The 24,138-nt window shown below is 53.1% G+C and overlaps 4 protein-coding genes across 4 annotated transcripts; 3 read left to right on the plus strand and 1 right to left on the minus strand.

Moving 5' to 3' along the window:
- The first annotated feature begins 222 nt into the window (after positions 1–222).
- LOC128269901 (glutamate [NMDA] receptor subunit 1) lies at positions 223–4,868 on the plus strand. The gene is made up of 12 exons (XM_053007304.1): positions 223–396; positions 513–635; positions 715–936; positions 1,001–1,203; positions 1,274–1,439; positions 1,517–1,622; positions 1,697–1,857; positions 1,945–2,161; positions 2,225–2,797; positions 2,864–3,137; positions 3,205–3,631; positions 3,696–4,868. The coding sequence occupies exons 1-12, from the start codon at positions 223–225 to the stop codon at positions 3,948–3,950; spliced, it is 2,901 nt and encodes a 966-aa protein (XP_052863264.1). The 3' UTR covers positions 3,951–4,868.
- Positions 4,869–5,482: 614 nt separating this feature from the next.
- On the plus strand, positions 5,483–13,769 carry LOC128271255 (uncharacterized). Its single transcript, XM_053008702.1, has 9 exons — positions 5,483–6,041; positions 8,545–8,927; positions 9,027–9,135; positions 9,206–10,240; positions 11,140–11,871; positions 11,937–12,600; positions 12,668–12,914; positions 12,977–13,206; positions 13,304–13,769. The coding sequence occupies exons 2-9, from the start codon at positions 8,545–8,547 to the stop codon at positions 13,489–13,491; spliced, it is 3,588 nt and encodes a 1,195-aa protein (XP_052864662.1). The 5' UTR covers positions 5,483–6,041; the 3' UTR covers positions 13,492–13,769.
- Positions 13,770–14,331: 562 nt separating this feature from the next.
- On the plus strand, positions 14,332–23,462 carry LOC128274624 (biotin--protein ligase). Its single transcript, XM_053012871.1, has 11 exons — positions 14,332–14,455; positions 14,565–15,011; positions 15,078–15,286; positions 15,354–16,226; positions 16,312–16,457; positions 16,544–16,682; positions 16,745–16,939; positions 17,008–17,193; positions 17,253–17,402; positions 17,483–17,626; positions 22,930–23,462. The coding sequence occupies exons 1-11, from the start codon at positions 14,332–14,334 to the stop codon at positions 23,437–23,439; spliced, it is 3,123 nt and encodes a 1,040-aa protein (XP_052868831.1). The 3' UTR covers positions 23,440–23,462.
- LOC128274622 (kinase suppressor of Ras 1) lies at positions 18,215–22,692 on the minus strand. The gene is made up of 2 exons (XM_053012870.1): positions 21,632–22,692; positions 18,215–21,546 (listed from the first exon to the last, which is right to left on the minus strand). The coding sequence occupies exons 1-2, from the start codon at positions 22,047–22,049 to the stop codon at positions 18,242–18,244; spliced, it is 3,723 nt and encodes a 1,240-aa protein (XP_052868830.1). The 5' UTR covers positions 22,050–22,692; the 3' UTR covers positions 18,215–18,241.
- Positions 23,463–24,138: the final 676 nt, after the last annotated feature.

Consider the following 24,138-nt stretch of genomic DNA (forward strand, 5'->3'; position numbering starts at 1 on the left):
GTCCGGTGCCGTCTGTGCAAAATCCTGGCCCCTCGATGGAACGTTAACTCGTTGAGAGCAGCGTGGAAGGGAGTTTTGTTGCGGCGGCGTTAAGCGGGTGTGGTCCTTTTCTTAAAGATCTGTAGCTTTTGTGTGCACCTGCACGAGAAGAGGAAGAAAAAAAAAGCTTTTGAAGGGTGTGTACCCAAGTAGTCCCGAAGGCCTAAAGGTTCCACAGACACCATGAAGAAGTTCGTCCGAATGCTACCTCTTTCCTGTTTGCTGCTCATGAGCCTCGTGGTACCGCAGGCGCTGCTGGCCCAGAAACCGACCGGCAGCGAGAATCCTTCGTACTACAACATCGGCGGTGTGCTGAGCAATAACGAAAGTGAATCTCACTTCGCCACCGTCATTGCCGTAAGTGTTATCTAACCGCAGGGCGGAGATCCGGTTCTTTGGCCCCGGGTCGCTGCCGCGGTGTGGCGCATCAGGTTTTTGACTTTCTCCGTCGTTTCCCTCGTTCCTGCTGGCAGCATCTGAACTTTGACCAACAGTACGTGCCCCGCGGGACGACCTATTACGACAAGACGATTCGGATCGATAAAAATCCCATCAAAACGGCACTCAATGTTTGTAAACATTTGATCTCGCGCAGGGTAAGTGAAGCGTAGTACGTTGCAAATATTATTTGCATCCCGATTTGTCTACATTTTCTCTCGTTTCTTACTGCGCCAGGTATATGCCGTGGTAGTATCGCACGAGCCAACGGGAGATCTCTCTCCGGCAGCGGTTAGCTACACGAGTGGCTTCTACCAGATCCCGGTGATCGGAATCTCATCCCGAGATGCTGCGTTTTCCGATAAAAACATTCACGTGTCGTTCCTGCGGACCGTTCCGCCGTTCTACCATCAGGCGGACGTGTGGTTAGAAATTTTGAGTCACTTTGGCTACACGAAGGTAACGTGCCAATGTTTGCTCGGACGATCCATTTTGCAATTTACACGCGTGGCTTCTTTGTTAGGTTATAATCATACACAGTTCCGACACGGACGGACGGGCCATGCTGGGTCGCTTTCAGACCACCTCACAAACCAACTACGACGATGTCGATGTGCGGGCGACGGTTGAGTCGATCGTCGAATTCGAACCGAAGCTGGATAGCTTTAGCTCGTACCTGATGGACATGAAGACGGCTCAATCACGTGTCTACCTAGTATACGCAAGGTACGGCCGATACGGCCCTTGCCGATGCCGATCCGCGGTGGTTTTCCATTCCATTTTTTCCACCTTGCAGCCAAGAGGACGCGCACGTTATATTCCGCGACGCTGCCATCCACAACATGACCGACTATGGGCACATCTGGATCGTGACCGAGCAGGCGCTCAGTGCCAACAACACCCCGATCGGAATTATCGGACTGAAGCTGAACAATGCAGAAAACGAAACCGATCACATCAAGGTAATCAACAACCGGCGGAGGCCATGTCGGTGCCGGCTTTAGTTTGCTAAATGGACCACATTTTGTCGTCGAAACAGGATGCTATCTACATTCTGGCATCCGCCATCAAGGAGATGACGGTGAACGAAACCATAACCGAAGCGCCAAAGGATTGCGACGATTCGGGTGCCATTTGGGAATCGGGTGAGTAGTCGGCGGATCGCGGAACCGTTGGATGGGGGACACAGTATAGTAGCATCGTTTCTCTCCTTCTCTAGGTAAACGCTTGTTTGGGTACCTGAAGACGCGCAACATTCGCGGGCAGACGGGCCAAGTAGCGTTCGACGACAACGGTGACCGTGTGTACGCCGAGTACGACGTGATCAATGTGCACGAGAACCATTCCTTCGTAAAGGTTGGCAGTTTCCATTACGATTCGGTGAGTAGAGTCACTCTACAACTTGAAGTAGATATGTTTGACCCACCGCCCCACTAATTTTTATTTGAATCTCGTCTGAACCTTTAGGAGAAGCGAAAGATGCGTTTGAAGATTAACGACAGTAGCATCACCTGGCCGGGCAATACGGGCAAGAAACCGGAAGGCATCATGATACCGACCCATCTGAAAGTGCTTACGATCGAAGAGAAACCTTTCGTATACGCTCGCAAGCTGCTCGACGACGAGATCGACTGTGCGGACGATGAGGTGGTGTGTCCTCATTTCAACATTACAAATGGAAATGGTAGGTTCCATGTGTGTTGTCCCCTTGCATTGGCTTCGTTTGTTAATGCGTGTTTTTTTACAGAGCAAGAGTACTGCTGCAAAGGATACTGTATCGATCTGCTGAAGGCTCTCGCCCAGCGCATCAACTTCACCTACGATCTAGCCCTTTCGCCCGATGGCCAGTTCGGGCACTATCAGCTGAAGAATCATACGACCGTCATCGGTACTACGGTGAAGAAGGAATGGAACGGGCTGATCGGTGAGCTCGTGGTGGAACGGGCCGATCTGATCGTTGCGCCTCTCACGATCAACCCGGAGCGGGCCGAGTTTATCGAGTTCTCGAAGCCATTCAAGTACCAGGGCATCACGATCCTGGAGAAGAAACCGTCACGCTCCAGTACCCTCGTGTCGTTCTTGCAACCGTTCAGCAACACCCTGTGGATCCTGGTGATGGTCTCGGTGCACGTAGTGGCGCTGGTGCTGTACCTGTTGGACCGTTTCTCGCCCTTCGGACGCTTCAAGCTGCACGGCGGGAACGATGGCACGGAGGAGGACGCGTTGAACCTTAGTTCGGCCATTTGGTTCGCCTGGGGTGTGCTTCTGAACAGTGGAATCGGGGAGGGCACCCCAAGGAGCTTCTCGGCGCGTGTTTTAGGTGAGTATCAGATAATGTTTTTTTGCAGGTCACAAAATTATATCATTTCTCTTACGAAAAACACAGGAATGGTGTGGGCTGGCTTTGCGATGATCATCGTCGCTTCGTACACTGCCAATCTGGCGGCCTTCCTCGTGCTGGAGCGTCCCAAAACTAAGCTGACCGGTATCAACGATGCCCGACTGCGTAATACGATGGAAAATTTGACCTGCGCCACGGTGAAGGGTTCCTCGGTCGATATGTACTTCCGGCGGCAGGTGGAACTGTCCAATATGTATCGAACGATGGAGGCGAACAACTACGAAACCGCCGAGCAGGCCATCCAGGATGTAAAGGATAGGTACGCGAATGACCAGCGATCGAGCTTAGGCCACGTGGGTGCTAATCGGTTCGTTTGTTTTTTGCAGTAAACTCATGGCCTTCATCTGGGACTCGTCCCGGCTGGAGTATGAAGCGTCCAAGGATTGTGAGCTCGTTACGGCCGGCGAGCTGTTTGGTCGCAGCGGTTACGGAATTGGACTGCAGAAAGGGTCACCGTGGACCGATGCCGTCACGCTGGCGATACTGGACTTCCACGAGAGCGGTTTTATGGAGTCGTTGGATAAGGAATGGATCTTTCACGGTAATGTGCAGCAGTGCGAGCAGTTTGAGAAGACACCCAACACGCTCGGACTCAAGAATATGGCCGGTGTGTTTATACTGGTCGGCGCCGGAATCGTCGGTGGCATCGGGCTGATTATCATCGAGGTGATCTACAAAAAGCACCAGATTAAGAAGCAGAAAAAAATGGAAATCGCTCGTCACGCGGCCGACAAATGGCGTGGCACAATAGAGGTTAGTGTCTCGCTGCGATTCGGTGCTCCCGTGCACTGCTCTGACGGTCATTTCGTTTTTCCAGAAAAGGAAAACCCTGCGCGCTTCCATGGCCATGCAGCGCCAGTACAACGTGGGGCTAAACTCGGTATCGAAGTCGGTCAGCCAGAACTGTGAAAAATCGCGCTATCCCATACTGCCACCACTGCCGCGCACACCGGAACGGGCCTGGACAAAGGATCAGGAGTATATCGTTAATCGCAAGAACAACAACTCGAACAAACCTCCGCCACGCTACATGCCAACGTACGCCACCGATGTGTCCCACTTGATAGTTTAAGGCGGCCGACAGGAAAAGTCCACAGGAAGGGAATCGGAAAGTTAATGCTCGAATAGAAAGGGTCGGAACCGTATCCATCCACCCCACCGGTCTCCAAATTGCGCCTAATGATGTGTTGTGTGGTAGTGAAAACTTTGACCGTTAACCTCTCCTCGCGAACGGGGAGAGTCCCGGTAGAAAGTGCTCCAATTTCACGTACGTGTGTCCGTTCGCAAACAGGTAATGATTTACATTCGTTAGATAAGTATGTATACACTTTAAACGCCCCGCATCAAGGTTGTTCCGTAAGGGCTGTAGAGGCAGTTTACCGAGAGAATAGGACCCAGGTCAGGCGGGTGTGTTGTACAATCATTTTATTGTTTTCAATTGACTTAACGGTACATTAGAGCAAGTTTTGTGCGCAGGTTTGTGTTGCACAGACAGTAGCTGAGTGGTCAGTGGGTGATGCATTTGTGCATCAGGTGCTATATTCGATTAGGTCGATTTGATACTTGTTTCCTGTTTCCAAGAGACTGTGAACGTTAGCTGATTCCAATGTGTTGTTTAAACTGCCATTTTTGTGTGGTATACCCGCGGACTTCCTTTTTTGATACGTGACAAAACTGATCGGAACCTCTTCCGTTTACTCGGGCCACCAGTTGATGGTGGCCCCCCACAGAACAGTAGCTGTTAGCCTAAAGTCTACCAAACGTAGACCTAGTCCTAGACGGGCGAAGTAAGTTTTATCACTGTTAGCTGTTAATGGAGACACACAGAGAACAACCAAATCTAAACATGCTCAATCGTTCGGCACGAGAAACGCGACGGCCAAATTCGAAAAATCGATAATCTTAAAGCGAAAAAAACAAAACTCAAAAAACCTACGTTATAAATCGCATAACTTACACACATTTTAAAATGCCAAAACCTCTCTCTCTCTCCCCCCTAAACTAAATGCAAAGATGCAAACTTTTTGCGAAATTTGTTAACATGTTTAAAGAAGATGTGCAAACACACGTAGTCATGGATAACTAGATTACTAAAATATGAAAATGAAATATGAATATGAATATGAAATTTGAAAACTCCTGCTGGCACCAATCTAGTCACCTTCTCACGTGAGAAAACCATCTCACCTGTCAGCATCAGGTGTAGTGAGTGTGTCTGGCAGCACTGGCGTTCAACATTCCACCGGAGAGAGAGAGGAAGCGCCACAGTCGAAAGGAAAGAAAAGGACAACAAAAACCCGAGTCAACCTACGAAAATCCCGAACTTCGCAAACCTGACTTTGCATTTTCGAACCTGACGCTCGATTCAACGTCATTCACGGTTCGTGCGTGCGTGTGTGCCACAACAATTAAAACGTGCAGTGTGCGGTGCATTGTTTTCCGTATGTTTTTTGGTTTCATTCCATTGCACCCAGAGAGAGACGAATGTTAATTAACAGCTTAAGCTATTGCAGCTCAAAGTCTATAATAATCATAAGAAACAAACAACAAACATTCCATCGCGCAGCCAGCGCCGCCGGAGAAAGGGTTACCGGAGATTCGTCGTCGTCGCTGTTCCGTTAGTCGTCGTCATCGTCGCGGCCGTTCCTCGTACTGTGTCCCCGCTCGGGGGGCCAAATTACGGTGCTACCGAGAGCGTGATGTGCGTGTCTCGTGCAACGTCCACCGATTCACGGTTCGTGAGTGCGGCGGAGGTGCAACAGTGTGCCACCAGCAACAACAACAACAATTAAAACGTGCAGTGCGCGGTGCAACGAGGCTTGTTTTTCGTATGTTTTTTGGTTTCATTCCATTGCACCCCCCCTTTGTGTGTGTGTGTGTTTTCTCTACGCATCGACGGCAATATAAATAGAAATCGATGAGGCCGGGCAGGGCCGGGATTGACCAAAAATCGAACCAAACTCCGTGTGTCGCCTGAAGTGACGGAAGTTGCGCATTTAGAGAGAGTGTTACGACAGTGTGGCGAATGTCAGCAGCAGTGGTGGTCCATTGCCTTTCGTCCGCCGATCAGCCACTGCAGGAAGAACGGTGACGTTGGCCACTTGAGCAGCAACAACGGGCGCATCAGGCGCAGCAGCCAGCGCAGCCACCGCGATCGTGCACGGTTTGTTTGCTTTTTAGGGTAATGCAGAACGTACGCCAACGGACACGCACACGACACAATAGGTAGTAGGCGGGTGCGGGGTCCAGCAAACAATAGTAGGCGCTGCATACGCATACTGAGAAGCTCCTGCTCTGCGGTGTGTCCGCGGGCTGGAATTCGACGAAAATGTGCGCACTGTGCGCTTTTGGCCGTATTTTTTCCATTTCATTTCTTTTATTTAATTTACGGGCTTTTTTATTTCAACCGCCGCGGGGCCTGCTGCTGCTGGCTGGTTCCGCCTGGGCCATTCGCGCACCGGAGGTGGAAACCGCGGCTGTAAATAAATCGTTTTGTGTTGCGGTGCGTTGCGTTGCGGGCAGCACCGCCCGTTTCGCATGGGTTTTATCGTCGCCGAGCGGGACCGTGGGTCTAATGTTTTGCGAGCACCGCACGCGCCCATTATCAGAGTAGTACACACGGAGAGCCGCGTCGTTGCCGTCCGCCGTGACCAGCAACAGCAGGCAGGGAAGGGAAGGGCAGGGCAGCGGGCGCGGCGGCGGCCGAGTTGTCCAAAAACAGGTGGTGTAACGTAACGCGAACGGAGTACGTGGAGTGTGGCGGCGCGGCAGTGCAACTAGTGCGCGCACTGCACCGCCCTGGCAAGGCCCACAGTGACGTGATAGTGTCGGATTAGGCCATTTTCTCCATCTTCCGGCTCTTTCACTCCATCGAAACGGGGCACTCTCAGGTACGCTGCAAATGATGAATTAGATGAGCGCGCAGAGGGCTGGACAACAGGTTGGTTAACGGTGGAAAAGGAACGGTTGTGGATCCGCTCGCGAGGCAGCGAAGAAAGGGGTGGTCGGGCGGTGGTGCGGCACAGGAGATAGGAATGGGATCAAAACTGCTCTCTCTCTCGGCGCGCCCCCCTTCGCCGTAGCTTACGTAGCTTTGCGCGTTTGTCACACGAAACTCGAGACAGCGCCTGGCACCGTCCATGGAACTCCCAGCGAAGGCGACACGACAACGACGTCGACCCTCCCGCCCGCCCGCGGTCTAAAGGCCAAATTAACGCGGTGGACGGCGGCTGCTTTGGGCATTTCGAGAAAACAGCGATCCCAGACGTGCCCACCGTGCGTGGTGGTGAGGGTTTTCGGTGGTGTTATTGCTGTGATTAGTGTCTTTCTTGCCCTCTGCTTCCAAATTGATTGTTGTGAGAATGTTGTGAAAATGTTCGTCGTGAAAGATTAATCGCGGCCCCAACTTTCGGTGCGTTTTTGTTTCTTAACCTTTTTTTTGTTGTACCGTGCCTTCGCTCGCGCGCGCGTTTCATAGACAACGGTTGCTTAGAAACGGGGACGAACGGGGGGACGATTCTGCTCTTCGCATAACGGTACTATTTTGCTGCCCTCCACGCATCGCGCTTCGAACGCCTTCGTCGCTCTCTGCCTGCTGCTGCTGCGACTTCCCAGGCATTTAACGCCCCGACGCGTTCGACAACGAGAAGAGGAAACGAAACTAATCGGCGGCGGACCTCTTGGCCGTCGAAAGGGGCGCAGCAGAATCGCATTTAGTAAGCGAAAAAACACGTCTGCTCGGGTGTACTACGTCCCAAAGTCGCGCGGCCTACTACAAGGCGTCGCGACGGCTGCTTTGCGTTTCTCACACCGGCGGCAGGCAATCAATCTGTAGGGCCCCCACCGGTAGACGGGAGTTTTGTTTTCATTTCGCGCCAATAAATGGGCGCACGAGCGCGGCCAGGCGCTTGTTTGAAAAGCAATCATTAAATCAGTAGATTGTTATATTTTCTTCGTACCACGCGCGCGCGCGCGCGAGTCTACTATCTGGGTGGAACTTCAATGCCAATCTCTGTGTGTGCGCCTACTCTGATACGCCGCTGCTGGGCCGCCCGTTTTTGCCTCATTTCGTTTGAGTGCTTTTTGTGATCGAACAAGAATCACGGGACCGCCGCCGCCGGCCAATAAAGATAGTAATTCTGTAATTATTACATTTTTTTAAAACACCGCGCACCACATGTTCCGGTTCTGATGGCGATTTCTTTTGCGTTCGGCTCCGATTGTCGCCACTCTCCTTTGGGTGGTGGGTGTCGCCGCGGCCGTAGGCGGAAGTTTAATGGCGCAAAGAAAATGCGCTTTTATAAATATTTAGCTTTCCATGGAAGGGGAGGCAACCACGACGGCGACGACGATCGTTTGTTGATCGTGGGTTCGGGCAAAATTCATGGCGCCCGGTTGGCTTTTGTTTGGCCGCACCGCCGGTGTCACAAGAAGCGCTCCGAATCGGGGAACCACGTTACGCAATGATCCAACCGATCCGACTGATCCGACTGCGGTTGAATGACGATCGACGTGAGAATGACCGACCGGGGGCCGACGACGACGGGAGGATACTAAATTCGGCTAGTAAATATGCGGGAAGCTAAAATTAATCACCAACCCCCCCGATTCGCCCCGCGGATCACTTCCGGTGCGTTTCACTTTTTTCCCCCTGGGTCAATCGGCAGATGGCGACGACACCGTCCAGCAACAACACCGCCGCCACCACGGAGATGGATGAGTTTATCAAAAAGAGCCGCGTAACGCGGGCCGCACCGCCGAAACCGGCCTACGATCCGCTACAGTTCGTGCAGATTAAACCGGCCAAATTGTACGATCTGAACAAGGCCAAACCGTCGACCGAGCGCAAGCTGGAGCTGAAAACGCAACGCGAGGTGGTGGTCGAGGACGCCGAGGAGTGGCAGTGCAATCTGGACAACTGGAAGTCGTCGCGCAGGAAACGGGTAGAGCACATCATCGACAAGATAACCGAGGCCAAGAAGATCGAGCAGGAGGAAGTGTGCCGGGGCCGCAAGAAATCGAAAACGTTTTCGGAAATGCTGGAAAATAGGTAGCTGTGCTCCGGATGATGATCCGGATGATGATGATGGCTTTAGTTGGTTGGAATAAATGTTGACGTTGTTTTGTTTTTCGCCTTTCGTTCCCAAAGTGGATCCCGAAGGCGATTCATTTTGCCCGGCGCCGAGGACGACGAGGACGCCGGCAGCTTCAGTGACGACCCGCAGGATGGCCGGGATGCCGGGAAAGAACAGTACAAGGTAGGCTGACTTGGGACACATTTCTGTTTATTTCGAAAAACACTTGCACTGACCGTGTGTCGCCTACTAGGATGACTCGACCGACGAACGGGCCACGGACGATACCAGCAGCTGCTGTTCGTCGAAGCAAGCCGACGGCGGCTCGAAAACGCCCGAGCTGATCATTGAGTCACCGGAAGTGCCCGAAATGAACGAATTTTCTTTGGCCATTGAAAATTACAAATCCAAGTTTTCCCTCAGTAGCAGGACCTCGATAGTGGTCGCCGGTAAGGGGTCAAACGAGATCACCGACATCGTGGCTGGGACGATCGAAAGCAATACGATCTACAATGAGACGATCAATATAGAAAAATCGAGTGTGCGCGACGAAGGATTGGCGCCACAGGACCACGTTGGTGGGCACGTCGAAGAGACGGCAGGGTTCGATTCAGTCGAGGAGCAGCGAAAGCCAGAAGAAACTCCAAAGGTGAATGTGATAGAACGGCGCCGACTGTTTGAGCAGCTCCAGCTCCAGCAGCTGTCCTGCGCACAGGATGCCCCGGCGACAAAACCCCCCGTGTCCGCTGGAAATGGCCATGAGGAACGGTACGAGACGCAATCATCCACCTCCGATGAACCGGCACCGAACGGGTCGTCGTCGGACTGGCTCGCTGCCGGTGGCAGCATTAAGGAACGGCGAGCGATCTTCGAGCGGTACCGGTCAAGTGAGGCGAACGATGAGCTACAACCGGAAGCTGTGGGTCGCAGTCGCAGCAATAGTGGTGCCGTGACCACGGTTGTTAAGAGTCGCTCGGAATCGAACGTGGGGGTCAGTGCCAAGGTACTGGAAGCCGCAGCGACAGCGAGCGCAGCAGGGCTCAATATCGGGGGAAAGGAGCGGTACGAGTTGACGTTGGAGCATTTGAAGCGGAATAACGGCGGCGATTGCTACGAGGACAGCGGCATTCAGTCGACAGATTTATCCCGCAGCTCGGTCGTCTCGCAGGCGGACGACAACGAGATGCTGTCGCAGCTGCTGGCGGAGGTGGGCAAAAGTCCGGTCCGCTCGGTAACGACCCTGGATTCGGCGAGCGAATTCTCCGACACCGAGTGTGGCGATGGCCAGGTAAGATCACTGCCCTGCCCTTCCCCACGAATGCCAATTTTGTTTAGTCTTTCGGCGCCGCCACGCAACAGGTTGGCGTGTGTTATATTTTCGTCCTGACGCTCGGTGCCGCCGCGTTGTCGTGGAATGCATGACTATTTTTGCATCGTTATTAGTTTCATTTTTCGGCTTGGCAAGGGATCATCATTTTCGTGTGGCATTTTGTTGTGTTACTCATGCGATGAGTGTTTGAGTGTGTTGTTGTTGTTTTTTTCGTTTTGCATTGCGTTTGCCCGTCTTACTAATGATGGGTGCATTCCTTTCGTTTGCTTTTGCCAAGAATTTTCGTTTTATTACTCAAGAGCCGCTTCTCGCCCATTAAGTGCCTTGAGTTATGAGTTTCCCTTCGCGGGTGTCGAGTGTTTTGTTTTTATTTGGCACCGTTGCATGTGGGCTGCTGAACGTTGTCCATTGGACGTACGGTACAGGCGTTGCTTGGCAAAAGATAACGTTTACTACATGACCGATTGGTGTTTCTTCTCACTTTTTATCTCTTTCCACACACGTCTTGATGAAGGAGGCAAAACGCGCATCGTCCATTTAAATGATAGCGCCTAGAGTGTAGTAACCGCGAGCTATATTGTAAGTTACATCCTACTTCCCCGGTAGCCCATCATTGCCATTACCATTTCGTCGTCGTCGTCGAACGACCCGCGGACAAAATGATCGTTAACGCGTGTACTGTGCTAAGCGGCATGCGGAAGACATTCGTGTAGGTCGTGACGCGCAGGATTAAGAATCAGTGCACACGTACTACCTGGTCCTAGGAACTTTAGGAATGGTCTGTTGTGGGCCCTTTGCCATAGACCCGTGCTCGTTGGCATACCTTACTGTTAACCGTCGCAATTTACTACTTTCAGCTTCTTGAAAATGCATTGGATGTAGCGTTTGAAGAGATGGACAGCGAGCTAAATGAATACGACGCGCTGGTCGACGATGATCCGGTACTTCCCGTAACCGGAGAACGGCTTCCTTCACCGAGGGACGTAACAGCAGCGGATCGGCAACTCACAGAGTGTCTGGTACCACCGTTAACTGTTGTCAGTCTGCCCACCGACTACGCAGAACCACCGATTGCAGAATTCAACGATGATCTGATACTTTTGTCGTCGTTACCGAAGTCCAAATTGTCACCACCGAAAGAGAAACCGCCACCACCGCCGGTGGACGACGAACCCGAACAAGAGCCGCCTCCACGGCACTCAACCGCCGGAACGGTCGCAAGCTGGGTGCAGAAAAATGCCCTGGCGGCAGCAGTGCATTCGAATGGCGATAATGAAAGCCATCTCGACCATGGCGCAACCAATGGCAAGAACACGACCTTGTACGAACAACAACAAAACGGCGGCGACAAACCCGTTGGGCGAGAAGACTATCGGCAGCTTTCGGGCGATGAACAGTGGAGAAGTCTGGAGAGCTACGAAGTGGTGCAGCAAGTGCAGCGCCAGCAGAGCAAGAAGCAAGCCGAGCTTCTCACAGAAAAGGATCATCAGCAGGACCAAGAGCAGCAGGAACTGTTGGTGTACAGTAATCGGATTGAAACGCAACCATCGGTCCACCATCATCCACTGTACGATGCTAGAGATCATGAGGTACGGTGGGAGCTTTCACATGCAACAAAATCCTCCTAATGGCCCACGTCTGTTACTGCTTCCAGGAAATAGTCAGCGTCGAGCGGGAGCTGTTACAGATCGAACAGGAAGAATTGCAGCGGCGAAGAGATAAACAAATTTTCTACGAGAAGCTAACAAAAACTGACTCCTCACGGTTGTCCGAATCGCAGCAACAACAGCAGCAGCACCAACCGCCACACCAGCCACAACAACCGTTCTATAACACCCATCACCACCAGCACCTTCCTCACCATCATCACCACCACCATCATAACCATCATCACCGAGCCTCGATGCCAGCGATCGACAGTCGATCGTTGCAGAATGTCAATGCTTATGCATCCTTCGACACGCCGTTCCTGGACGACGTTGCATCGTACGAGATGGGGTCGTTGCACCGGGAATCGATGCCCAACCTGTCGCAGGTCGCCGCGTCCTCGTCGCATCCTTCTTCGCTCTCGTCGTACGGTGAAGAGTTTTCGACCAATTCGGGCGCGAGCTTCGATGGTGGTTGGCCAACTGTGACGGATCGACACCCCGTTCCCGACAGACGTCCCGTGGTGGCTCCGAGGCCCATGCTGAACGGTTTCCCCGAACATCACCACCATCGACACACGGTGGCGGCACACGCTGGTGGCGCAGGTTTCCAGGTGCCCGGCGGTGACCGCACGCGACTGTACAGTAATATGCTTGAGCAACATCCCAAAGGTAGGGAGCGTAGCGAAACCCGTCGCGAAGCTCACCAATTATGAATCGTTTCGGTTTGGCCTTTTAGATAACAAACAGAATGCTTACCATCCGACGCTGGCGATGGTGAATCGGGGGCAGGGCGGTAATGCCGGTAACGCCAACAGCACCACCACCACCCTGTACGGCCAGCACTGGTTGGTGCAAGAGGCGGAGCAGAGGCGCATCGAGCAACATCAGAAGAATGCGGCCAAGCGGCCATTGCCAAAGTTTGTAATCGACGCAATAACGCAGCGAGTGCAGAAGCTGAATGCCGGCAGTTCCGAACACTCGGAGTAAGTTTTGGGTTCGCTTTTAGCATGGTTTCACGGCTGAATGGGGTCCGTTCTCTTCGCAGCAACTTGTCCGAGGACTCGGATCTGGCAATGATCAACTCGATGAAGCATCACCACCATCATCAGCATCACAACCAACCGCAACCGCTGCCGCCCCATCACCATCATCAGCCGCCACCAGCACCGGTTCTTCCGCCCGCTTCGCAGCAGCAACAGCAGTACTCCAACGCCACCGACAAGGTGCTGAGCGTGAGTGGAAAAAAGGAATGCTCCCATTGCCGAATAGAGCTCGGTACGTGCCCAGCCCCCCAAGACGGACTTCATGTGCAACCGGCCACGTTCCTGGAGCCAGTTACGTAACTTTGTTTGTTCTGTTTGCTCGTTTGCAGGCAAAGGTGCGGCCATGGCAATCGAAAGTCTCGGGTTGTTCTACCACATCGAATGCTTCAAATGCTGCGTTTGTCACGTCAAGCTCGGGGACGGCACCAATGGTATAGATGTACGCGTTAGAAAATATCGACTTCATTGCCAAAACTGTTTCTCTAGTGAAGACGGTGTAAAGTTTAGTTGTGTTTAAATAGCAGCAAAAGGTACGGCAGTACAGTAGTTATTTATGTTCGCGCACCGACCGATCGAATCCTCAGCTAAAGTAATTCTCCTTTTGTAGATCGCTGTATCTAATGAAACTTTATTATTGGTATTTTGCCTTAAATTATTAGGGTTCTTGAATATAAACTTATTACGATGATTACATTATTATTATTATTTGTTCGTTTCAATAAAAAGCAATAATTCAAAGCACTGTTTTTAGCACTGTAAAATCAATGGACCCGGCGTACAAGAGAGAATAAATAATGGCGGACAAAGTGAACACCAAAAAACATTTACAATTCTTCCTTCTATGTTTCTGTATATATATATATATATACATATCTCGAGCATTTGTTGAAAACATGATGGAAATAAATTTAATTAAGGTATTCGGTGGTTCGTCCGGCTTTCAACCGTCGCAGTCGTTTTTCCATGTTTTCGAGACGCAATAGGCCTTGAGCTCTGCAAGGAAAAACGCTACACTTTGGTTGTTTTCTGACAGCTGGCAAGTCTGTCACGAGATGTAAACAATCCGTAGTATCATCGTTTGCGAGTGGAACGGGCGCACCGTGGACTGATAGAGCCTTGGCGAATACTCTAGTAGGAAAGATACTAGTGTGATACCCTTTTACACCATTTCTAGTAACCCATCGAGTAGCAATAACGATCTAACGACGATATAACCACTGTGCATTCCGCATGTGCTTCACTAACGGTGCTTAACAGCTCTGCAACAGCCCCGTCACTAGTTTCGATCGCAACTCTCCCTTGTGCCCTGCCTGCAATTTCACTCACCTACTAATAATCATACCCGCGCGTGTCCACTATGTTGCTTACACTCATGTATCTCGCCATGACCATCCGCACATCGCTTAAGTTTAGAACGATAAGAAATAATCTCAGGAAAATACTGACCGATCGCTACGCTGTCAGCTTTTACACTACATCCAGTTGTGGTAATAGTCGAAACGAACGCTCTGTGCGCTCGCCGGGATTGCCCGCTAATCGTTCAACTTATTTGTGCTTTTTTATGTTTTGCCCCTCGGCCACGCTTCAAAGGTGCTACTGCTGAGGGTCTTGATTCGCCCGAAAGCTCACTGTCCGCAAACGTGTCCTCGTGTATATGGTATCGTCCCGATCAGCGAGGCTGTCTGGTGTATCCCGCCCAGCGGATAGACCTCTCAAACTGGCTAAGCATTCCGCAGCGTGTCCAGGCGTTGCAGGCTTCCTACAGCTGTCTGGATCTGGCCACGGACACGTCCAGTGATGATTCTATGCCACTTCATCTCACGCTAGAAACAACGAACGAATCGACGGCGCAAAGTGACGACGATCTCGTTATGCTAAGCCGGTTTGGACAGTTTTTGGCGTGGAATCGCACATCGCGTGGTTTGGAGCTGTTGCTGGAAGTGAACACGTCACGGCTGTTCCAACTGATCGTGGCAACGTTCGGCCACAGTCGCTTCCACTTAATCGGTGGACGATTGAAACTTGTGCAGCTGGAAAGTGAGTATTTAAGGAGGTTGTTAGCTCGAGCTGATACCCAACTAATCATCCTATGTTTTGTGTTAGCTATCGAAACCATCGCTGAGCCAATGCCATTCGAGGAACTGGAACGACAGTGGAACCAAAACATGTTCCAACAGCTACTGAAAGCACGCTACGCAGACGAGTGGCTTTCGGCGTTAACGCAGCTACCTGTTCTTCAGCACGAACCGTGGCAATCCAGTCATGCCACGGTTGCCATGCAACCGGACATCATTTCATCGAATGACATCAAGGTAAGCTCATGGGTGGTTCCCACCGACCGACGACGGCGGAAGATAAGACAGTTTTTACCATTTTCAGATTTCACTCGAAGTGGCCGGTAATGGTACGGTAGTTTCTAGTCAAAGTAGAACGGATCTACTCTCTAGCGGTAGCAATTCGCGCAACCGATCGCAGCTGGATCTGACGGACGGAATAGTGTCGTCCCTCGAGCGCGACAGTAGTGCCTCGTCCGAAGACAGTCAAACCACCGTTCACACCGAGGTTAAAAATGGAGACTATATTCAATCGCCACCGGAAGAGCTGAGTTTCGAAGCGAAACCTGAAGCCACTGTTGCAGCGGCACCGACTCAACCGGCGTGTAGTTTAGAAACCAAAGCGTTTTCGCCAGTTTCGCCAACAAATGGAGCCACCAAAGAATTGTCTGAAACGAAAGAAACTGAAGAGGCCAAAACCTCCACCGTGAATGTAGAACCACCGAGTGTAGCAAATGGAGAGCTGAAAAGTGTAGTTCAACCCCTGCCAATTAGTCAATCTGCTTGCGGGTTGGCCGCAAAACATACTGCCAGCGCGTCGCGAGATAAACCGAAGGGGCGGACGTTGCGCAAAAGCTCGTTTCCTTCAAATCGGTTGCGTTTGGGTGATGGTCCGGCCGGTGTTGCGCCCAAACCACCGAATATACTGGTGCACTCGGATAGCAGCTCGACGATGGAGTACGTCATCGCAACACTGAACAATCTGCTGGAACCGAATACCTATACCATCTACCCGATAAGTACCGCCCAAACACTGGCCAACTGTTGGCAGCAGACCACCAAACTGATCATCGTGGCCGGAACACTCGACGTGGCGGTACGGAAAGTGTTGCTAGACTATTTTCTTCACGGCGGTATCGTGTTCAGTTTGTGCTCCGACTTGCTCGATAGTATACTGCCAGATTCGAAAACAGCCGAGGTAAACGCTGAAGCCAGCAGCAGGACACCAAAAAGTGATTTTTCAAAAGAATTACGATGATAATACAATTCGTTGCGCTTTACAGATACGCGAGCGAGAGCTTGTGAGCTTCTCTTACCGCAAATGGAAACAAATCAAGATGCTCCATCACATATTCTGCTACCAACTGTCGCCTGCTAAGAAGCAGTTTTCCCTGGAAACCGATGAACCCGGCACACTGCAGCCCTTATCGTAAGTAAAATCGATCGCAGTGCACACATTGTGAGTGTGCGTGGAGACAGTTGCTCATTCGTTTCCTCATGTTTGGCCCACCGTAGTTTCGTCGATGTAAAAGACGTGTCCGGGAAGGAGCACTCGCTCGCCGTGGAAATTCTGGCGCAAGAAGAAACCTGGAACACGCCCAGCATTTTGGAGACACACAATCGTAAAACCGGTGGAAGAGCAATCTTTTCGCAGGTTTGTGCGCAACGCAACCCGCCTTAACCTAATGGGAAAACTAATGGTTTGTCACGTTCCAGATTCATTTGGAGCTGGACCCATCGTCGGTTCAAACGAGCATCGATCAGCCTGACGACACGCTGCAAAGCTCGAACGAGTTACGCTACGCAATTCTGAGCGACCTCCTCGGAGGACGAATCGGGCTCAAGCTGAAGCAGTCCAGCAAAGAGGATGCCATCGGTTACAAGAATGCCTATTTCTTGGGAAAACATGAAGTTCGTTCGATCCACGATGAGACGGACCAATTGATTACTGATTTTTCCCCCCTTTTTGTCGTTTGCAGGCCAAAGTGGAGGTGCTCGATGCATTGAAAGACGCTATGGCCCGGCCAAACGTTATCCAGGCGCAGGAATTGACGCTCCAGTTCTGTGGCAAAAGTGATGGCGCTCCGGGACCCGCGACCGAAACGCATCTACCGGTGATGATTTTCCACTGTCCGGAGGACTTTTCCACCTTAGACTACTTTGAGGTGGGTAAAGGTCGCTCGGGCTCGGTGCAAAACCTAATGCGCTGTTGACGGTTTTACAGAACTTGACCACACACAAAATTGGTCGCATTGGAATTTACGCACCGATCATGAGCACCTCGATGGCGATCGTGTCCAACATGACGCTGGCGCACGGCTTCATCGTTATCGCTCGGCATCAGACCAAGGGTAAAGGGCGTAGTAGCAATCAGGTGCGTACGATCGAAAGGGAACCGGCTGGGTTGGCGGCTGCTTGATCCACTTTTTTTTGGGGCAATTCCTCTACCCGCAGTGGTTGAGCCCTCCCGGATGTGCCATGTTTTCCCTGCAACTACACATTCCCATGAGCAGCCCGCTCGGTCAGCGGTTGTCGATGGTGCAGCATCTCGTTGCCGTTTCCATCGTCTCGGCCATTCTCGCCATCCCGGGTTATGAGGTAAGTGCCAAGAACGAGAATATGGCCAAACGGGGATTGGGTTACGGTTGGGAAGGAAGCATCGATTGTCGTTCGAAACGGTTCTCGGGTTGTTTGGTCTCTCTGCTCTGGTTGGTTAACTTGTTGAACCCTGTTGTTCCCTGTTTGAATTGTCCTTCCGAATCCGGTTCTTTCAATGAGTCACAACGCGCTCCATTATTTTTGTCACACTTTATTCAACTTTGAAGCTATTTTAGATTACAACTCTGATCCAATGATGTGATTAATTTGTTCTCATGTTTGGTTGTTTGTTTCATTCGTTTTTTCTCATATTTGCCTTTTTCCTAGCATTTTTTCGACACTGCTCTTCCCTGACCCCTATCACTCTCTCTCTCTGGTCATTCCACCAATCGTCTGCTGCATATATTTACTATATTTGCCTTCTATCTTCGCCTTAATGGGTGCGAAAGTCTATCGCGGAAACACTGTTTTGCGCCACGCATCGACCGCTAGGAAGTGCGCGGCAAAATCTGAAAACGGGGAACGCGCAGAGAAAGGACAGTGTGTGTCTGTGTGTGGGGTGTGTTTCTTATCAGGACTTAGGGGGGTAGGGGTCTTTCGCCCTCCGCCGCCACTCTAGAACACGGATTCAGCCGAGCGCGACAGTTGCACGGGATGCGAGGGGGACCGGGCGAGCCGCTTCTTCGGGAGTCGCTCGAGTAGGTTCAGCAGTTTGGCAAAGTCGGGCCTATCGTCCAGATGGTAGTTCCAGCACTTGATCAGAATGTCCTTGACGTCGCGCGAAGCCTGCAGATTGGCGAGGGTTTGCTTCATGCCGCGCCCCACCTGCCAGATGATCGATTCGGCCGGCTGCGACTTGAAGGGAAACTCGCCGCACAGCAGCTCGTACCAGACGGTGCCGAACGCGTAGATGTCCGAGGCCCGCGAGAACGGCAGGTCGCCCTCGACCGGCCGGTACGGTGTCAGGTTGCACATCAGCTCGGGCGCCAGGTAGCACAGCCAGCCACTCGGAATGCCGAGCCCCAGCTCACAGTACAGCAGCTTGGTCGCACTGAAGAGGCCAAAGTCGGTGATGATCACCTTGCCGTTCTCGAGGAAGATGTTCTTCGTCTTGAGGTCCTTGTGGACGATGCCGCGCGCGTGCAGGTAGCCCATGCCCTGCGAGATCTGTTGCGCCACCAGGGTGGTGCGGTTCAGGTTGAACTTGTCCTTGCGCAGGTGGATGTGCGTGAAGAGCGTGTTGCCCTTGCACAGCGAGGTGACGATCGCGAGCCGGGGCGGCTGCATGCAGGCGCCCATGAACAGCACCACGTTTTCGTGGCGCGTCTTCTTGAACGTGGCGACCTCGAGCTTGAACGCCTCCAGCGTCCGGTCGTTGTCCACGTAGTCCTCTTTGAGCAGCTTCACGGCCACGTCGCCGTGCCAGAGGGCCCGATGCACCGTGCCGAACCGCCCGTTGCCGATCTTCTCCTTCAGGTGCAGATCGTCGTACGGGATGTCCCACTCCTTGAGCGACAGACTGTTCTGCCGCGGCCAGCTACTCTCGTGGTCGCGCTCCTCGGTCGAATCGAGCCGGATCGGGGTGCGGTCCGAGGACGAGTCGGTGCTGGTGGCACTCGCTGAACCCGTCTTGTCCGTTTCGCCGCCCAACACGCACGCCCCGTCCCGATCGGGAATGTCCGAGAACTGCAGCGTGGGGATCTCGATGGCACCACCAACACCGCTGTCTCCACCGTAACCGCTGCTGCCCACACTTCGCACCGCGTGGCTGCCACCGCCGGTAGAGCCCCCGATGGGATGTGTTTCGATCGTGATGCCACTGCCCAGGCTGCATCCTCCACTGCTCGCTATCAATGAGCTGCCGCCCGTGGTCGAAATCGTTGACGCCATCATGCCCCCACCGGGCACCCCTTGGCCGTTGGGTACCTCGGGAAAATTGAACTGGCGTGAAGTGCCCGGCGTTTGCGGTGGCAGCGAGAGCAAAGCCGGGCTCGAGGGGGACGAGCTGTTGCAGCTCGAGCCGGCCGAGCTACTGTCCGGGCCACCGCATGCGTGAATCGCGTGCATCGGGCCTCGCACCAGTGTGCCGGCCCGTGCATTCGCGACGTACATCATGCCACCGCCCCCGGGGATGGTGCCTCCGCCAGGCGGTCGGCCAATATTCGGCGAGACGCTCGTCGGGAGCAGCGTGTCGGATTGGAGCGACTTCTTGAACTCGTCCACGAACTCCTGCGGCAGGCCGCACGACGGTGGCACGTTCTGCATGCAGTCCCGGTGGCACCGGTACTTGCACTCGGTGCACTTGTAGCCGAAGAACATTTGCTTGTTGCAGAGATCGCACGTGCTCTTGGTGACCTTGAACTTCTTCGTGAACCGGTGCTGTATCATGTGGCCCATGCCGCGCGTGATGATCGGTGTGCAGGGTGACTTGGGCGGCACGCTGCCGATGATCGGCGGCCCGTCGCTGGCACCGTACTCGCCACCGTCCGACTGGCCGCCGCCTGTTACTTGCTGCTGCAGATGGTGATGGTACGACGGAGGGTGATGATGCGGCGCCCCGTGGTGCAGATGATGATGGTGGTGGGGATGGTGGTGGTGATGGTGCTGCGGCTGGGGAAGATGATCCGGCTGCGTGGTGGTGCCACCGGACGGGGACCCCGTAGTGTTGCTGCTCGTGATGGTCGGTTCCGTGTGCAGCCGACTGCGCGGGAACGTTCCCATCCGCTGGCCGGCACTTCCGTTGCCCATCGGCCGCTGATTGGCGGCCATCAGTGCCGCACCTTCGCTCAGAATGTTGCTGCCGGTTGTCGTGGTCGTCGTCGTTGCGGAGCTGACGACGACCGGACCTCCGGCTTCGTGGTTCGACCCCAGCGGTACCACGTTCGTTGGAATGTTGTTGTTATTGTTGACGAGATAAAGCGGATTGTTGTTGCCTCCTCCCGGACCAGCGCTGCTACCGTTGTTATTATTGTTGTTGTTGTTGTTGTTGTTGACGGCGTGATTGTTGTTGGCACCAGCGGCACCACCGCCGCCGCCGCCGCCAAACTGCGATTCGTGGGATTTCGATTTGGTTAGTGCCGCAGCGGAAGCGGCATCCGCAGGATTGGTGCCTCCGGCGCAAGCAGCGACGGCCCCTGCCGACTGCGTTGTGGTGACCGTCGCAGTCCCCGTGACCGTGGACGCCGAGGAAGCGGAGGACGACGAGGAAGAGGTGAGCAGCGCGGTCTGATGTTTCCGCTTGGGCGGTGGCGTCGTCGGAAAACCCTTGCGGTTCTGCTGCTGCTGCTGCTGTTGCTTGCCGTGCAGCATCACGCTGGAGGGCGAGTTCGGGGGCGATGGCGAGGGAGTGCAGCCGCTGGTCGACGCTTCGTCCGGGGAGATGGTGTGATGCGGATTGAGCAGCTGTTCATGGTGCTGCTGCTGGTGGTAGTGGTGGTGTTGTTGGTGGTGGTGCTGCTGATGGTGATGATGATGCTGGGAGGCCATCGATTCCTCCGACTGCGGGCTGGTGATGTGGTGATGGTCAGCGTGAAACTCTCCGCCGCCGGCCGCCATCGGGACCGTCGGTGGTCCGTTGTTGTGGCGATAGCTAACGTTCGGCTTGTTGCACTTGGCCCCGGCCAACGAGCGGTTCACGCGGGGCGACGTGCGATGGCAGGCCGGTTGGCGGTCCCAGGAGTCCCAGAAGAGATCGTGCATCGCGTCACCCGCATTCACCTTGCGCCCGCCGGCCACGGCCTCGAGCTGCTCTCGGTAGCGCTTCAAGTTGCCGGAGGCGCGCGTCAACCGCTTGATTTCCTCTTCCCGGACGTACACATTGTTGCCCATGATTGTCCGCAGCTCCTTGTCGTCCTTCTCCAGCAGTCCCTCGAGCGTGCTGACCTGTTGTATCACAGCGTTGAGTGACGCACAGCTCAGACCTTTGGGTGGAAGTAGAAAAACAAAACGATAAAGCTGCGCCTCAAAACGACGACCGCGACCAACGTGAACCCGACGCGAACTTACCGACGACCCTGAGCCATTGCTTGAGTTCGTTCCCGGTGGCGGGCAGACCCCGGGCGGGCAACCGCTCCGGGAGCTTCGATTTAGTAATTAACAGATCGGAGAAGAGCTTCACGAGCTTCGTCTCGAGCGTGCGGATTTCCTGCTGCGTCAGCTCGGCGCTGGTCGCGCACTGCGTCCGCAGTCCCTCGAGCCGGTCGGCCGATATATCGATCATGCTCTGTATCACATCCAGACCGCGCCGTATATTCACTTCACTGTCCCCGGTGCTGGCGTTGGCACTGCCACCAGCGCCACCACCGCCGCCGTCACTACCAGACTCATCACCTCCGCCACCGGCACCTCCCTCGTTCGGTTGGGCGTTCCCGGCGCTACTGCCCCCCTTCGCCTCGCCGGAATTATTATTGGCCATCATCATCATCTTAGCGGAGATGGCGGACCGCCGCCGCTGCCAAATGCGACCAAACACAGTGTCCTAGTCTACGCGCGTCCGACGCAGAGACACGCGGACGACTCGGGCTCGGCGGCCAATGAAATGCAACTGTCGTTCCGTCCCCAGCACCGACGACGACACACGCATGCCGTCCGTTCAGTGTCGCCAGCCGTCTACTGTCGCCATCGAAGCACTTCATCTCCGCAGGACACTCTGCGCTGCTTGCATTGGTGCGCCGGAGCTACGCAAAACGACATTCGACTTGCCAATCATCACAGTTCGTGTGCTGTTCTCGAGGGGTAAGGGCCAAGCAAAGCTACTAAGTAATTGGGATCCGAGGTTATGAGGAATGTGACCGGGAGGGGAAAATACGGCAAAGTTGCTGCAATGCCCTGCCACTCTCCAGTCTCTTGCTCCCCACACAACACACTGTTTTTCACCCGCGCTTGCAAGGGGCCAAGGTAAAAGGTGCTGTGGTCACCACCACCACCGGTCGGTTTTGCACACAACACGGGACTCACTCCGACGGACTGGGAATGGTGCGGGGTCACGATTCAATGGCGTGCCGTTTCTTGGCCCATCAGTTTTCGTTGGCGCTGGCGCGGGGTGCGCACCAAGCAAATTGAGATTTTTGTTTGTCCTCGTCTTCGTCGTCGTCGCTGCGCTGGACACTGGGTTCGGGGTTCCGAAAAAATCAATGAATTTTTTCACTGTCAAACTTCTCGCGATCCCAAACCAAAATGACAGCTGTCACTGATTGCGATGAAAGCGCGCCCGGTGAAAAAGCGAACAGCCATGATGCGTCCGGTGGTGACATTCAAGATTCAAAACGATTGTGCGTTGGTGCGTTTTCTTTTGATTTTTGCAGCACCTCGATCTGGGACTGAAATGGCCGAACGATATTTATGCGTACGGTGCGGCGAAGCTCGGTGGCAGCATCTTCAACACGCAAGTCGACGCCCAAACGGCCATCGTGAACATTGGCGTCGGGCTGAACTTGAGCAACAGCAAACCGACCGTGTGCCTGAACGACGTTATTGCGCACTACAATACGAAACATTCCACCGCGCTGGCGCTGCTGTCGTATGAGAAAACGTTTGCCCTGATGTTCAACAAGCTCGAGGAACTGTACGAACGGGTGCAGTGTCGCGGATTGGAGAGCCTGCAGCAGGAGTACTACCGCCACTGGTTGCACCAGGACGCGGAGGTAAGCATGCTGGGACCAGGCGGCGAATCACTGCAGGGAACGGTCGTTGGCATCGATGACTACGGATTTCTGCTGGTCAAAAAGCAACCGTCCGGTGAAACGGTGTCCGTGCATCCGGATGGCAACAGCTTCGACATGATGCAGGGTCTCATCATACCGAGGTTTAGCTAAATCACCCAAACCCTTGACCACGTACGGTACACTATTTATTTGCAGTTGATTATTGATTAAGCCATTCGTAGAGTTCCCAAACCGAGAGAATGGAATCAAACATTTCCCCGAATGATACTATATTTAAAATGTTATCGAAATCCTCGCTAAAGAAGCTTAAACGATGTGTGGAGTGGATTACCGCGCGTCGGTAACGAGTTCGCTTAGCTAGAAACATAATTGGATCAACCATTTCACTGTTAAAGAACGACTACTCACTGCAGTAGTGAGCGATCATGGTGTTGTTAATATTTGAATCTACATGTGTCTTTCGAACTATACTCAAACTTATTAATAGAATTGCGCATATTTATGGTAACACATGTTTGATCACATTTTTTTGTATGTAAACCAAATTCCAAATGAAACATTCAGCGCACAATCGATCTATTTATTCTGATTCCACTCGTTTCGAAAGATAATGGATTTATCGCAATAATGTGGCATTTATAGGCACTAAAAACTTACATTTAACTTTGTTAACGATGGCTACACGCGTTATTGGATATTGTTTGCTAAAGAAGCATTGAAACAGGGAGTAATAGATTTCAAGGTTAGATTTAAGATGTTTTAAACATTCGCCAATACTGTGCATAGGGTGCATTGTTTTAACTGTTACGTTTTGGTGCAATAATACTGTTAGATGGGTTTATGAGGCTA

This window comes from Anopheles cruzii, chromosome 3, assembly GCF_943734635.1.
Source record: "Anopheles cruzii chromosome 3, idAnoCruzAS_RS32_06, whole genome shotgun sequence".
Taxonomy (NCBI): Eukaryota; Metazoa; Arthropoda; class Insecta; order Diptera; family Culicidae; genus Anopheles; species Anopheles cruzii.

Coding starts and splice junctions, on each gene's coding strand:
- LOC128274622 (XM_053012870.1), bottom strand. CDS start 22,049: ATGATGATGATGGCCAATAATAATTCCGGCGAGGCGAAGGGGGGCAGT. Junction 21,547..21,631: donor GCAATGGCTCAGGGTCGTCG/GTAAGTTCGCGT, acceptor TTCCACCCAAAG/GTCTGAGCTGTGCGTCACTC.
- LOC128269901 (XM_053007304.1), top strand. CDS start 223: ATGAAGAAGTTCGTCCGAATGCTACCTCTTTCCTGTTTGCTGCTCATG. Junction 937..1,000: donor GTCACTTTGGCTACACGAAG/GTAACGTGCCAA, acceptor CTTCTTTGTTAG/GTTATAATCATACACAGTTC. Junction 1,623..1,696: donor GGGTGCCATTTGGGAATCGG/GTGAGTAGTCGG, acceptor CTCCTTCTCTAG/GTAAACGCTTGTTTGGGTAC.
- LOC128271255 (XM_053008702.1), top strand. CDS start 8,545: ATGGCGACGACACCGTCCAGCAACAACACCGCCGCCACCACGGAGATG. Junction 12,601..12,667: donor GCTTGAGCAACATCCCAAAG/GTAGGGAGCGTA, acceptor TTGGCCTTTTAG/ATAACAAACAGAATGCTTAC. Junction 12,915..12,976: donor GGCAGTTCCGAACACTCGGA/GTAAGTTTTGGG, acceptor TTCTCTTCGCAG/CAACTTGTCCGAGGACTCGG.
- LOC128274624 (XM_053012871.1), top strand. CDS start 14,332: ATGTTGCTTACACTCATGTATCTCGCCATGACCATCCGCACATCGCTT. Junction 16,458..16,543: donor GGCACACTGCAGCCCTTATC/GTAAGTAAAATC, acceptor GGCCCACCGTAG/TTTCGTCGATGTAAAAGACG. Junction 17,627..22,929: donor TCGCCATCCCGGGTTATGAG/GTAAGTGCCAAG, acceptor TGATTTTTGCAG/CACCTCGATCTGGGACTGAA.